Source organism: Copadichromis virginalis, linkage group LG14 (assembly GCF_057382275.1).
Source record: "Copadichromis virginalis isolate Kocher_CV1m ecotype Utaka linkage group LG14, C_Virginalis_male_GT1.1, whole genome shotgun sequence".
In the NCBI taxonomy this organism is placed as follows: Eukaryota; Metazoa; Chordata; class Actinopteri; order Cichliformes; family Cichlidae; genus Copadichromis; species Copadichromis virginalis.
The window spans coordinates 15,148,506-15,162,284 of NC_140631.1; the positions used below are offsets into that span (position 1 = coordinate 15,148,506).

At 38.8% G+C, this 13,779-nt stretch overlaps 1 protein-coding gene across 1 annotated transcript in view; it reads right to left on the reverse strand.

The window, feature by feature from the left end:
- Nucleotides 1–12,889, reverse strand: part of rasa2 (RAS p21 protein activator 2) — a 31,978-nt gene extending 19,089 nt beyond the window's left edge. The window contains exons 1-5 of the mRNA XM_085479430.1: nt 12,580–12,889; nt 9,622–9,745; nt 2,251–2,354; nt 2,053–2,147; nt 138–214 (exon numbers count right to left, since the gene is read on the reverse strand). Coding sequence (XP_085335556.1) covers nt 138–214; nt 2,053–2,147; nt 2,251–2,354; nt 9,622–9,745; nt 12,580–12,637 — 458 coding nt within the window. The 5' untranslated portion in view covers nt 12,638–12,889. The remainder of the gene's footprint in view (nt 1–137; nt 215–2,052; nt 2,148–2,250; nt 2,355–9,621; nt 9,746–12,579) is intronic.
- Nucleotides 12,890–13,779: the final 890 nt, after the last annotated feature.

The window sequence follows — 13,779 nt, forward strand, 5'->3', positions numbered from 1 at the left end:
TGAAGGTTTGATCTTTAGCCAGTGAAAATACTCACTTGACTCAAGCTTTGGAGTTCTGTCATGATTTCCCTGCAAAGTTTCAAACTAACTGTACTCACAGCACACTTGACAGGAAACAAGTGACTCGTAGAACTCACCGGACTGATATGTGTTGGCCTGTTGATCCGTTCTCTGTGATCACTTCACTCAATCGCATCTCCAGGTGAACCTTGCCCTGTTGACCATGAGGAGAGGAGACGTTCTAAGAAGTTACACATTACTAAGGCCATGAGTCTACAGTCTTTAGTGAAGGCACAAGTCAAAAGTTATGTAGGCCGTAAACAAGATAAAAATCTGGCTTGCAGTACTGATGATATGCGATACTTTTGCACACCATGTTTATTTGTTACTAAGTTGCACATTTCTCTCGCTGTCATATTTCAAAATGGGTTCTGCTTATTCTCCAAGACCTGCAGTCCTGCTCCACCTCATACTCCATCTTGATTTAGGTTAATGGGAGAACCAGGAGAGTGACAAGAGCCACAACAGCTGTGAATTTTAAAAATGTAAAGGAAAAAAAAAAATGTTCAAAATCACTCATAAAGATCTTTAGGGGAGTCGGATGTGGTGAAGGCTGCCGGTCTTGCCTTCGGAAGTGTCAGAGAGAACGAGAGAGAGAGATACAGAGTGAGAGAGTGAGCAACAGAGGGTGAGCTAAACAAAACGCCCCCACACTTGCACTCCGTCTCTGCAATTCAGCACTTGGCTGAGATGGCAAGTACTCCTTTCTCATGCAGCACCGGCCTTTAAGCCAATATACGTCCAAATGAACCAGCATCCTCACCAAATTAACGCTCACGTTCCAGCCGTGACCCCTATTAACTGAGCAGGTTACCTAAAATTAATACTGCTCGCAGGGTGTTCACACAGCCCCCCTGTTTGGCTGCAAATCAAACCAGAGAGGTACTAAAACAACACCTCCATCGCTCACTGATGTAACTTTGCTGTTGAAAGTGTCTACTTGTGAGTGAATCAGTGTAGCGGCACATACCCAGAATAGTCTTGGCGTGGGCTAATGGCAGCTAGAGTCAACATGTTAGCTGCAGCAGCACAGAAGTGGTAGTGTGCTATAGTTTCACCCAATACAAGCACGCCACAAAAACTATCTGATCAAAGATAGTGATGTACAGTTGAAACAGAGCAGCCCACATATATGCCCTATATGTGACAGAAACTAGAACTGCACTCATGAAAAAAAAAATGATAAAAATAAAATGCTGGAAAACAAAAAATGTAAGACGATGGACCGAAAACACCTGATAAGTCGATCAAGTATTTTAGCCCAGGATCATTTTTAGCAACAGCTTTCTCCTCGTGTGCATGCATTCTTAATTATACATCATATAAATGTGCAGGAGAAGACTTGAAATTACTCTTTTCAAAGTGTGCTTACATTTCAAATACAAATTTTAAGACTTTTAGTCTAAATCATGAAGATGGCTAGAACAAAACAAGTGGGGGGGAAATAGTATGAGTTATGGAAGCAATTATATTTTTCTGGTGGTGTTGGTTAAAAAGCTTCTTGCTGTCTATTAAACAGGTTAAATGTGCAGTTAGACAAATGTCTTTACTTCTGTGCCACAAACATTGCCTTTTTTCAGCTGCCATCGTGCGATGACATTAAGAGTCTGCCACTAATAAACTGGACACTTGCGTATTGCTTTTCTATTTCCATGCAAAAAGACTCGGACAGTGTGTTCTTTGGATGGTGACAGTCCGGATGTTAGTGAGAAGAGTTGAGTTTGTAAGGTTATTAAGCCTTATTTTGACATGGAAATGATCTTATCTGCATGCAAATTTCTGACTACGTGCGAGCAGATTTCCTGCTCGCTATGTTGGGGTACTGTGAGCTGTAAAAGACTATCATCATTAACTGTGCTGTGCTGATGACCAAGCGAGTGGAACTTTATGCAGTACGAGTAACCTTGCAGTAAAAAAAAAAAAGGGGCAAGGGTCAAATACAGCAGGGTCAAATTTTTACATTTGTGAGTCATCAGCTTTCCTAGAAATTACCTGGACTTCTGAATTAGGATCTACTGTTTGAAGGCTAAACCAGTTCTCCTTCCCACTGTATTTACATAGGTCATCCTTCCGGATGGACACCTTGCCTAAAAGAGAAAGCAACACAAACCCACACACACACACGTTAAAAATCAACACATTCATCGAGATGAGAAAATATACTTGCTTGTCCTCTTAAATGTTACTCACCAACAGGTAGGTCCCTTTGGAAAACACTCTTGGCATAAACATAGAAGGATAAACACTGAAATGGGCGTGGGATCTCAAAGTAGAAGTCCTCTCCGTAGAAAGGGCTGTAAAAGGGAGAGGTCTAAATTAGCTAACAAGGTTATCTCTTTTGGTAGAAAAGGGAACAAGCGAGAATGAGTATAGTCAGTGGTCAAAGGTTCTACTGTGAGGTAAACTGACCTGCAATGCACCATTTCAATATTTATTTGACAGGAATTACAAAACGCAGAAGTATTTTGTAACAAATAAATAAAATTAAGTACTGTTTCTATGCAAGTAGCAGCCTGATGATCAGTTAATCAAATGCACTTGATTAAATGATCATCAGCAAGTGTGAGCACCTCTATGTAAGCAGACGTACTTGAACATTCAGGTGTGTGTATACACAATGCCAAGAATGAGAGACATCAGCAACTGTCTCAAAGCAACTGTTACTTCTCTTCCACAATCTGGGAAGGGTTACAAGACCATCATTCTGCCATTTAAAAGATCATTTCTCACTGTGGAAACCATAAAAGGCAGTTGCCAGTCTTCCTAGGAGTGGACATTTGGGCAAATTCGCCTTAAGAACAGACTGTGCGATGCTCACAGACTGCAAAAAACCAAAGAGCTACATGTCAGACTCTACAGTTCTTAGGCAACAGGACAAATGCTACAGTTTGTGACAGTACAATTTGGAAAAAGAATGAACAAGTATAGCTTATTTGGAAAGATTTTCATTGGAAAGACGAGAAGATGGTGGCAAGGTTTGCAAAACTACATTGGCACGCATGGTGAAAACACAGCATATCAGCGTTAACACCTCACAGCAACTGTCAAGCATGGTGGAGGAGGGCTAATGATTGCAGCTTGTTTTACAGCTACAGGTCACTGGGTCAACCATGAACTCCTCTGTATACTAAAGTATTCCAGAGTCAAATGTGAGACCATCAGACAGCGAGAGCTTGGTTGATTCTGATTCAAACTTCTTGATTAATCCCAGATGAAATAATGTCGTGAAACTGGGTTGTGCAACAGGACAATGATCCAAGCACAGCAGCAGATGCGCAGTAGAAATGCTGAAAAAGAAAAGAATCGAGGTGTTGCAATGGCCCAGGCAGAGTCCAGACCTCAACCCGGATGAAACAGAGCTGTGCATAAACGAATGCCCACAAACCTCAATGAACTGAAGCAACAGCGTAAAGAGAGGGTGCAATCGTTTTCTGTAAGACAGATAAAGTCATACAGAAAATGATGACTTCAACGTACTGCTAAAAGTGGTTCTAGAAGCTACTGAATCATAGAGTGTACTTAGTGTTTTTCCCACTCACACCGTTTCTGCATTTTAGCTTAGGTTTTGTTAGGTATCCGTTTGTGTAACAGGTCATGTTTTCTAGTTGACTTTAGGTTGCATTTACCCAATTTGAAGACCTGCCAAGCACCAGATTATTTTTTATTATGCCCTGATATGCAAAATCTAAGAATTTAAAGGGGATGCATTTTCTTTTTTCTATGGCTGAAACTGTTTGTGTTTCACTTTTCAGTCTAAAAATCACTCACTTATGCAATTCTTGCCATTATGGGTGTCAACTCAAAATAACTAAAGACAACTTTGATATCACTGTGAACGCAGAAATGTTCCACATTAAAACAAGACCAAACATTCAAAACCTGATAGTTGCTATAGGACCAAAGCTGACTTGCACAGCTGCACTGGTAAATGTGACAACAGGCTGATCTATTGACTTCTGGGTATTGTTAATGTTTACTACGTCACACATCAGTGGCAATGCATTAGTAAACCCAGAGGGTATACTTTGATCGACAAAGAGTTAGCGGCATGAATGGACATAAAAATAACGAGTCAGCACTTTGGAACAATTTCAAATCTGCTAACTGCTGTAGTAGCTTATGTTTTACTTATGATTTATTGACAAACAGCAGTCAACTACAGTTGACGACTTTCCCTTTCTTCCATTTCCTGTTTGTTAAGTTGGTTTTAAAGCTTTTATTGCACATTATCATTGCATCAGCATCATTTTATATATCGCTCATCTGCTCGGTGGTTGTGGGGAGGGGGACGCTAAAATAGAACAGAGGATGAGATAAAGAAAAAAAAAAAAAATACTGTCACCATGAATGACAGAAGAAGAAAAAAAAGCAGTAGAGACTTTTATGCTGAGCTTTTATTAAATGGGCACCAATAGGTTGGTTAATAATGTAAAAAACAGTTTTTACTTGCATCCATTTGTCACGTACAGTCTAAAAATTGCAGCTTTATTGATTTTTATACTGTATTTGATTCATACTTCATACAATCATGGAGTGAAAAATAAAATAAAAACGGCAAATTGGTGCATTCCTAGTTATTAATATTGTATTTTACTCACCAACAATGTAGATGTGGTGATTATTACGTTTATTCCTCTACAGAATAAATCTCTTTATCTAGCAAGTGTGCATGTGTGTGCCGTGGAAACATGGTTGGGGTTATTTTTCCATGTTAAGTAGTAATTTTAATAATGGGCAATTATTGAGTACATGTAACATTGTAACAGGACATAAGCGTAATAATAATATCACATGACTGTCATAAACACCGCCAGAATTTGTTAAAATACTGGGAAATGAACTGGTTGAGCAGAAGGTGGACGACACAGGGTGCCCTTATGACTCATCGTGACTGAGGGGAATGTTCTTGATATCTTGTAGGTTTAAATCTGTCACTTTTACCAGTTTTCTTCTGATTTCCTGAACATACAGTGTAACTTTATTAAGAAAAATCAAAATCTATGTATTTTTTCCCTCTTGCATTATATTCCTGTGTCTTCCATAAATTACATTTTAAAAATTAAATGCAAAAACTGTGACAAGTAAGCTATAAGAGTAAAATGCAAAGAGCTAAAATGCAAAAATGTGAATAGCTGAGATCACAGAACAATGTGTTACATTGTCATGTTACATTGTTACAATGTTACATTTAGATACAATTCTGCATGTATGCCCAATGCTGCAACCAGAGAAATGCAGTACTGTGCAAAAGTCTTGAGCCAGCCCTCATTTCTTTTAAATTTCTGTTTCCAAGCTGCCAGACTTTCTCAAATATTTTTATTTTTTTTAATGGTCTTGAGAATTAATTTTCCAGGTTCTCTGACGATGTTTCAGAGCTTTTCTTTGGACATTAGCTGCTTTTTCACAAATTTTCAGTCTAGTCCTCCTTCCTGATGACTTTCAGAGGAATGTTTTTATGTTTATAAACCTACTTAACACTGACCTATGAATCATAACCTACTCATGACTTATATAAAAAGGCACCTAACTCAAGGAATGAACCAGTGTTGTGTCTACACATAACAGACAACTTGAACAAACCAGTTTTAAATTGTATCTTTAGGCACTCTGTTACTGGCAGTCCATTACAAAACAAATAATTTGTTCTCATTTCTTTAGTTGCGTCTACAGAAAAATACCAAAAGACAACACAGTTTAACTTAAAAAGTATTTTTGAATCAAAAAGGTGATTCCCACAGAGCTATTAGCTGAAAATTTAGCACATCTTGTTATGATGTTGAAAAAAATTTGAGGAATCTCAACAAGTGGAAGACAAAAGAAGAAGTGGCACGCCTTAAACAAAACAAAAACAAAAAAACAACATCTAGAACAGACGACCAGTATCTGAAATCCATGTCTTTAAGAATTAGGAAGGGACCATGTCAAAATTGATGGAATTATTAACTTAGAAAAGTTCCATCAAATGTAAACCACCATTCAATATCATATAGAAAGCATCTCATTGGCACCAGTTTTATTTTTCATCGTGACAATGATCCCAAACGCCCTGGCAATGCAGTAATAGACAGAAAAAACACACAGTGGGACACTATCAGTCATGGATTGTCTCCAAAGAGCAAAGTGGGATCATCTTGACAGAACAGAGCAAGTCAGCCAATATCCAAAGAAGAGCTTTGAATGTCCTTCAGGAAGCCTGGAAAACTATTCCTGAAGACTACTTAAATTATAAGAAAGCTGCCTAAGAGAGTTGAAAAATAAAGGTGGTCATACCAAAGATTGTACAATTCTAACAAGCTTGAAAGTCAAACAATTTTTTTGCCTTATTGTATTTCAATGCATGTTTGCACATTTCAGTAAAACGCTGCACCCATTTCCTATTTTCCTAGCAAAATATAAAGAAATGAAGGGTGGCTCCGGACCTCTGCACAATACTGTGTTCTGCAATAGTCATCCAATTACAAAATGCCAAGTACACCCTGTAGAGCTTTGTAGCACACTGCTGGGATATCACACAGACAACATATTCACTCTTACAGTCAAATGCCTTATTCACCACAGGATTGACTGCCCCTTAGAAACTGGGGGATGGAGAGAAGGTCAGAATATCTCTGCCACTCAGCTGCCTCGTGACCAAGACTTTGAGCCAAACAGCTAGCAGACTGTAGGTTAAACGCTACCTTAATATGTGCTGCCTGCCCACCTGTCCCTAAACAGACTGAACAGTACTTGGCTAGATAAACTGTCCACATGTTCAAGTAAAAAAATGCAGTCCTTCTCTTTTAGATTTACTGAGATTGAAGCCGACAATGCTTGAGAAAAAAAACAAAAAAAACGTAATAGCGCACTAATTGACAGCCGGCATTTCAGAATCAGAATCAGAATCAGAAAGGGTTTTATTGCCAAATCTTGAGCGGGTTTACAACATTAGGAAATTGCTGCGGTGCTTCAGTGCAAACATACTGTTATAAATACTGTTATAAATTAAGCTTAAATAGACATGAAAATAAAAATGAGAATAAGAATTAAAAGTGCTAAGTAGATAGATATATACATGGGTGCAGGTGGTGATCAGTGCCAAACATGGAATGATGCAGTGAACACAGCGTAGGGTCATGTGTTAGTGGTGGGAACAGTCATACGGTTATTGTTCATGTGTTCAACAGCAGAGGGGAAGAAACTGTTCTTATGGCGAGAGGTTCTGGTGCGAATGGACCGGAGCCTCCTGCCTGAGGGGAGCAGGTCAAAGTGTATTTAGTGTATTCAGTAGATATACACTTGCTTTAGGTATAGATAGGCCAATTATAAACACATTGTAAATAAGTAGCTCTCGAAAGTGTGTGTAGAGCTTGTTGGTGTATTTATGACTTAATAAATTAAATTTACAATGATATTTCCTCATTAAAAAAAGAAACTGAAAATAAGACTTGTAAACAATCACATATGTATCAATATTTATTAATGTGTAGCTCTTTAATCTGTCCGCCTCTATAAAGTAGGAATCTTTTCACCTACCCATACCAGCTGTCATAGGACTTAGACGCAGGATACACAATGGACACGTTGCCAGTCTTTCATAGGGCTAGCATGGGCTTACATTCTCAGTCACTTTAGCCACTTTCAAAATTGGACTGTGGGAGGAAGCCGGAGTACCAAGAAAAGCCAGGCACACACAGGGAGAACATGCAAATGCCACACAGACCATTAATGCATCTTGAATGATGTAATCTTTCTCAACACTTCCACCTTGGGCTTGGCCAGCCAATCCAATTTACACCCACATATCTTCTTTAACATCAGAGAACTATTTACCGTAACCCACCCATACACCCACTTGTCTCTGCTGTCATCCTAGTTTCCAAGTAAAGTGAGAAAGCCAATTGACCACAAAAGGGAGCAATCATAGTTATTAAAACCCGAAGGCTGGAGCACATACACACCAGGCATGAGTCAAACAGAGCGCATACCCATATAGATTAAGATGCGATAAATAGTGGACTTGTGCAGCTGAGAGTGACAGAGGAAAAAGCCTCTAAAACTGTTGTTGAACTGCACTAAAAAAAACCAGGACAAAGAGGAAAAAAAAAAAAGAACAGTTATGAAATGCCTAAAGAGGGCAGGACTATGTTTAAAGTTAAATGTGCAGCAATATAGAAAAAAACCCTTAAAGGTTTCATAATATCCACACCTTTCTCTGAACTGGCTGTGAACATGTAACTATGGCATAATGTCTCATTTCACTCAGAATCACACAACATTTCCCAGCTCAAAGGGAACCGAACACACACACACAGCTCTGAGTCATGTTTCAACAGCTTCTAAGTATTCGAAAGACTGCATTTCATCCATGAAAGACAGTATGACTCTGTCCATATAAAATCTGATCAAAAGGAGATTTTTTATTTTATGAAATAATTTTTTAAAACAAACAAAAAAAAGAAAAACTTAAAATATGAAAACACAAGTAACAGCAGCCAAATGCAATGTTCTTAATGACTCTAGACATGCAAAGTAAGCAGTCTAAACTTTTACCCCACAAATAAATGCCTAGTATTTGTACACGTGGCTCGTACTCACCAATAAATTCAAGACAGCATAGCTGAATAATTAAAATTGGCTCCAAAACATAAGTCTAAATATTATCTTAATAATCATTTTAAGGACAAATATCCTGGTGTAAAACACTGACTTAAAACAAAGACATTTACCAGACTGAAAAAGATGAAAAGTCAACCAGGACGTATTCAATATCTAATGATACACAGCAGCTGGAGAAGAGCTTTTTTTATTTGATGGAAAGGAATTTTATACTGCACATAATGAACCAAAGAAAGATTTTTTTTCTACGTTAAAATGTTTACAGTGAGGCGGAAACACCAAAACTAAAATACTAAACCCGAAACAGATAATGTTTGGATTGCTTGAATAGCCAGCATTACTTGTAAAAGAAAGGCATTGTTTTCTCAAGAAAAAGTTGACATTTTGAAGTGTTGCAATGATCAGGAAACATAACTTTCTTTTATAGGTGACAAGTCTATCAATGTGTGTGAGTAAGAATAGATTTTTCACACCTTTCACATCTACCATTTCACATATTTTTATTGGCCTTCCACAAAATCTGTGATGCAGCTACTGTGATCTCTTTCAATTCTACGTTTATATTAATAAAGGTTTAATAAATATCTATAATGATTTAATGACACCGTGGACTAGAAAAAAAAAAAAAAGCTAATCTGTACGCTACATCAGTGCAAAGACAAAAAATCTGCACAGTCTATCAGAAAAAGTCTCCTAAGTTCCTTTAGCTGCATCTAGTCAACTTAATGTTTAGCCGTCTCCCACCTCGGCGTTCACGCAGCCATAATGATTATGTAGTTGCATTTAACTGAAGCCTACATGTGTAACTAATATTTATGAAACTAATACAAGTAATGTTTAACCTAATCACAATATGATAGCACAGTAACAGGTGCAAACTGCAACCCTAACTGAAACAGAGAAGACAAAAAGGCATTGGGATTTGCAGCTGTAATCAGCATATTAGTACAAGATTATCCTGCTTACCAGACGCTCTTGTCAAACACCTTAGTGCGGAACACCTCCTCTTGATCCAGACTTATGGTGCAAAAAGTACAGAGATCCCTTTGTCGATTTGGACCCGAGACAGAACCCAGGTTTTTAGCTTCACCTGCAGCAAACAGAACATCATTAGCATCCTAGCATTATAGCAAAAATATTTTTTTTAAAAATAAATAAATTTTTTAAAAAAAAAGCTGTCTTCAACACAAGTAGCAATATCAGTAATATTTCTTCACCTCTGTAGCTCTTTTGGTTTACAATTGTATATCAGAATTTTAGTGATAAGTCCATGTATGTGCTAATATAATTAAGCTTAAGGTTTGGACCTCTAAATAATACATCTTCAGTCTGATAATTAATAATAAGCTTTTAATTTTGCAGCTACTTCTACTAACAAGCAAAAAAATCGTTATGTTTACATTAAAGTGATTTGATTTGCTCGACTTAGCACACAGGAATCCTAAATTAATAGAAGATTTATGATTGCAGTCGTTTTCAGCACACTTTTAAAATTCTGCTTTGATGTTCATCATCCCCTGTTCATTCGGGGGACACAGACTCCTGCCAGTTGCCAGGGTAGGCTGCAGAGCGGATGTAGCTGAAGTAGACTTGATGCTCAAATGTGGTTAAAAACATGAAACATCGACTTCCTCAGCAGAACCAATGGTGACAGCACAGCGCTGATTCACAAATGACAAACACCTTTGTAACACACTACTTCCATATCATTGCAGCCAGGCTCAGATTACATATCATGGAGTTTTAGTACAACATATCTAAACAATTCACAAAAGCTGCGCCACATAGGGTAAAGCTGATTTCCAGTACAGCTAATTGTTACCAAAAATACAGCACTATAAATAACTTCACAATGTAACATATTTAGGCCATTTACTGGATTAGAGGGGTCATGATGGTCTAAATTAGCCCTCTAGCTGCTGACCGGTACCCTAAGCCCAGGTAGGGACCTAATTAAGAAAAGCTGCCAGTGAGATCAGCTTTTTAACAAGTTATTAATAGCGGTTTGTGTCTAATCTTAGGAATGGCCAGTGAAAAGGGTCAAGCTGTCACTAAACTTGGACCAGGATGTCGTGGTGGGAGTAGGGCACAGAAGCACATATGCAAAAGAAGAAAAAAAAAAGACAAACACATAAGGCATCACTTGATCCATCTTTGCCCTTTCATAGCATTTTCACTACAACAGAAGTGCGTCTCCCTGTGGAAAGAAACCACGACCTAAAGGGTGCGTAAGCCCTAGGACCTTTAATATGAGAATCAAACAAGGACGCAGATGAAAGTACACTGGAAATTTTTTTGTCACAATAAACACATCTTCACACAATGCCACCTCCACTGAAGTAGGCTAAAGGAAAAAGGACAAAGTGTGAACGAGGAAGAATGGAGTTTCGCAAGACTGCAAAGTGAGTTACATGCCATGATAGTTCCTCTATTTTGTTCTGCTTACTGTTTTTTCATTAATTCATAGTAGTGAAACTGACATTTGTCTTCCTATTGTGTTCCTAGCAATACAAGCATTACATGGTAGCTGGCCTATACTCGTCTTACAGTAAATACACACCATTTCACCCATTACTCATGAGTGCCTACTATCAATTTGGAAACTGAAAACGTATCACGAGTGGCTATTAAAAAGAATGAACACACGATATAATTTCAGTAATACAGCAGTAATAAATATTGCTCTCATTAAATACAAATGCATTCATTTAACCAGTCGGTTAAATTTCATGTGATTAATAGAAGCAGTGCCACACACAAACCGAAACCTGAAGACGGAGACAGGATGGTGGGGAAGCGGATGAAGGCTAATGAATGGGTATTAACACTGAAAATAAGCAAATCTACTGCGCCATATGCAGTACCCTGTTATCTAAAACCAAAAACTTGCAATGAAGGAATCTACTCGTGTAACGTTTAAAACATTAAAAAAAGGTGGTTAAAACGCTCGTAGAGAGAAGCCGTAGAAAACAAAACGATAAATCCATCAGGCAGATACCCCCACACAGGAGCTGACCCGCGAGGAGAGGACACCGAGGCTCTGCTGAGGTATTTTACTTTAAAGTCGGGATTTCCAGTTTGGACGTTTGACAAAAACGGGATGATTGTGGCATTTAAGTAACTACGATGTTATTTTTATTTATTTTTTAAGGAACAAGCATCTGTTTTTCAATCAGTAATTTAGTGGCACTTGATGACACGATAATCTTTTTTATGACGATAGCCTCCACATGCATTTCAAACCGCAGAAATGGCTTCAAGAAACCGGTTTATTTTTTATTTTAACGCCAATAAACAATACTGGATTTATTAGCAAAAATAAGTTAGTGGTTCCCAGTTAAGTTAAGGTTGGTGTCCGGCTAAAAATGAGCAACTAACGTGAAACTTTAAAGGGTTGAGCAGCCACTGCTTTGCTGCCTTTCAATCCGATGTGCGTTTAAAGTCTGTGCTGTAGCTGGAAATAACGTTATTGCCGTCTAATATTTAGCATTAGAGTTGCCTGACTGGTAGATGCCCGCAGTGAGAATAGCTGAATGGGCTCCTAGCTTGGTGACGACTGACTGAAGAGGCTGGTGGTAGTAGCTAGCCCGACGCTGATTTAACTTGGCTTCAAGCTGCCAAAAAAAATAATACGAATAAAAATAAGAGTCACAGTTTCAAAATAGGCTCGGGGGTATTAAATGGTGGCGGCGAGGCTCTGCGCGATGAATGAATGCATTCACAACAAGCTAGTAGCCTCTACTAGCATGCTAGGCTAGCTTGACGTTAGGCACCAGCCAGCAGACGAACCAGCTCGCCTGTCTCTGCCTTCACTCAGTCGACTGTTGATAGCACACCGCACCCCTCCCGGTCTCCGTCTCACAGCTCTCGACCTCCTTCCCCCCCTCACACTGTGCGAGACTCTCAAAACGTCGGTTCACTTACATATTTTACCCCGCAGGCTCTGTAAAATCCGTATCTTAGCGTCGTCGTCTTCCGCCATGGTCAGAGCTGACTTTTGTCGCTGCTCCGGTGCATTCAGAGCTGGTTTATCATATCCGTTTATGAATGCAGGCAGAGTGGAGAAAAAGCCAGTCCCACTATAGCGTCACGTCAAGTCCCGCACACGCTCCAGCCTTGAAATGTTTGGAGCTTCCTCTAAAGTCGAGCTTCCTTTGGCTGGCGCAGCAGTGTGATTAGTAGGAGTTTTAAAAGGAATTTAAGGTCCCCCTCTCTCTCTGTGAGTGTTTGGTGTCATTCATTATGCAACCATAACGCTTTCGGATAACACGATAATAGTTTGACTTGTGGCACTAGCTTAGCTTAGCTTGGCTAATCTCGGACGCCAGCGCTTTAAGTTAACCCTGTACGCTTTATGCACGCTTTTAGATTTCAGACAGATAAAGGTGTCACCGGGTATGAATGAGTTAGCTACCTCTGCCCCGGATAAAAACTCATTTCTCGGGGCCACACACTGACTAAAACACTTTATTTTGAAAGCATTAACCAGAGGAAAGCTGCACACTAAATGATTGCACCAAAACATAAAAATGTCCGCGAACGTCACAGCTGCTTTATGAGTGTGTTACTGAGCAAATATTTATTCGAGTTTGTGGGTGTGTCATACCTGGTTTGCATTTATTTATTTTCAGCAAAACAGGTAGATGAAAAAAATGTAATATTATACACTCTGGTTTTATTATCTTCTGTGTGGATTACAAGATACTGTAAGATACACAGTTCAGTGTGCATTTCACAGCTGTTTGTTTTTTTTTTGTCGTTTTATTCTCTTCCCCTTTCAAGGTGGTGTAGCTTTTTTGGTTGGGTGTCATCGTCAGATGGTAGTAGCATGGAGCCTGAAAAGCTGTCAGGTATGCGGTTTCTAAACAGCACATGCTGCATATGCTCACTACACATATACAGTTATTATAACATCGGAACCCAAGTGTTTTCCTTTGTTAATTTTGCACATGGAGTTCACCTCAGAGGGGTGTGGCAGTAGTTTCCCAGCTGCACAGGAGATTAAGATTCAAAGTAAAATACTTTGTGTATTTTTTAATATAATAATTCAGGAGTGGCCATGTATGTAAATTTTCTGTCTCCAAATAACATAAAAAATGCCTTTGTGATGTATGATACTCAAAC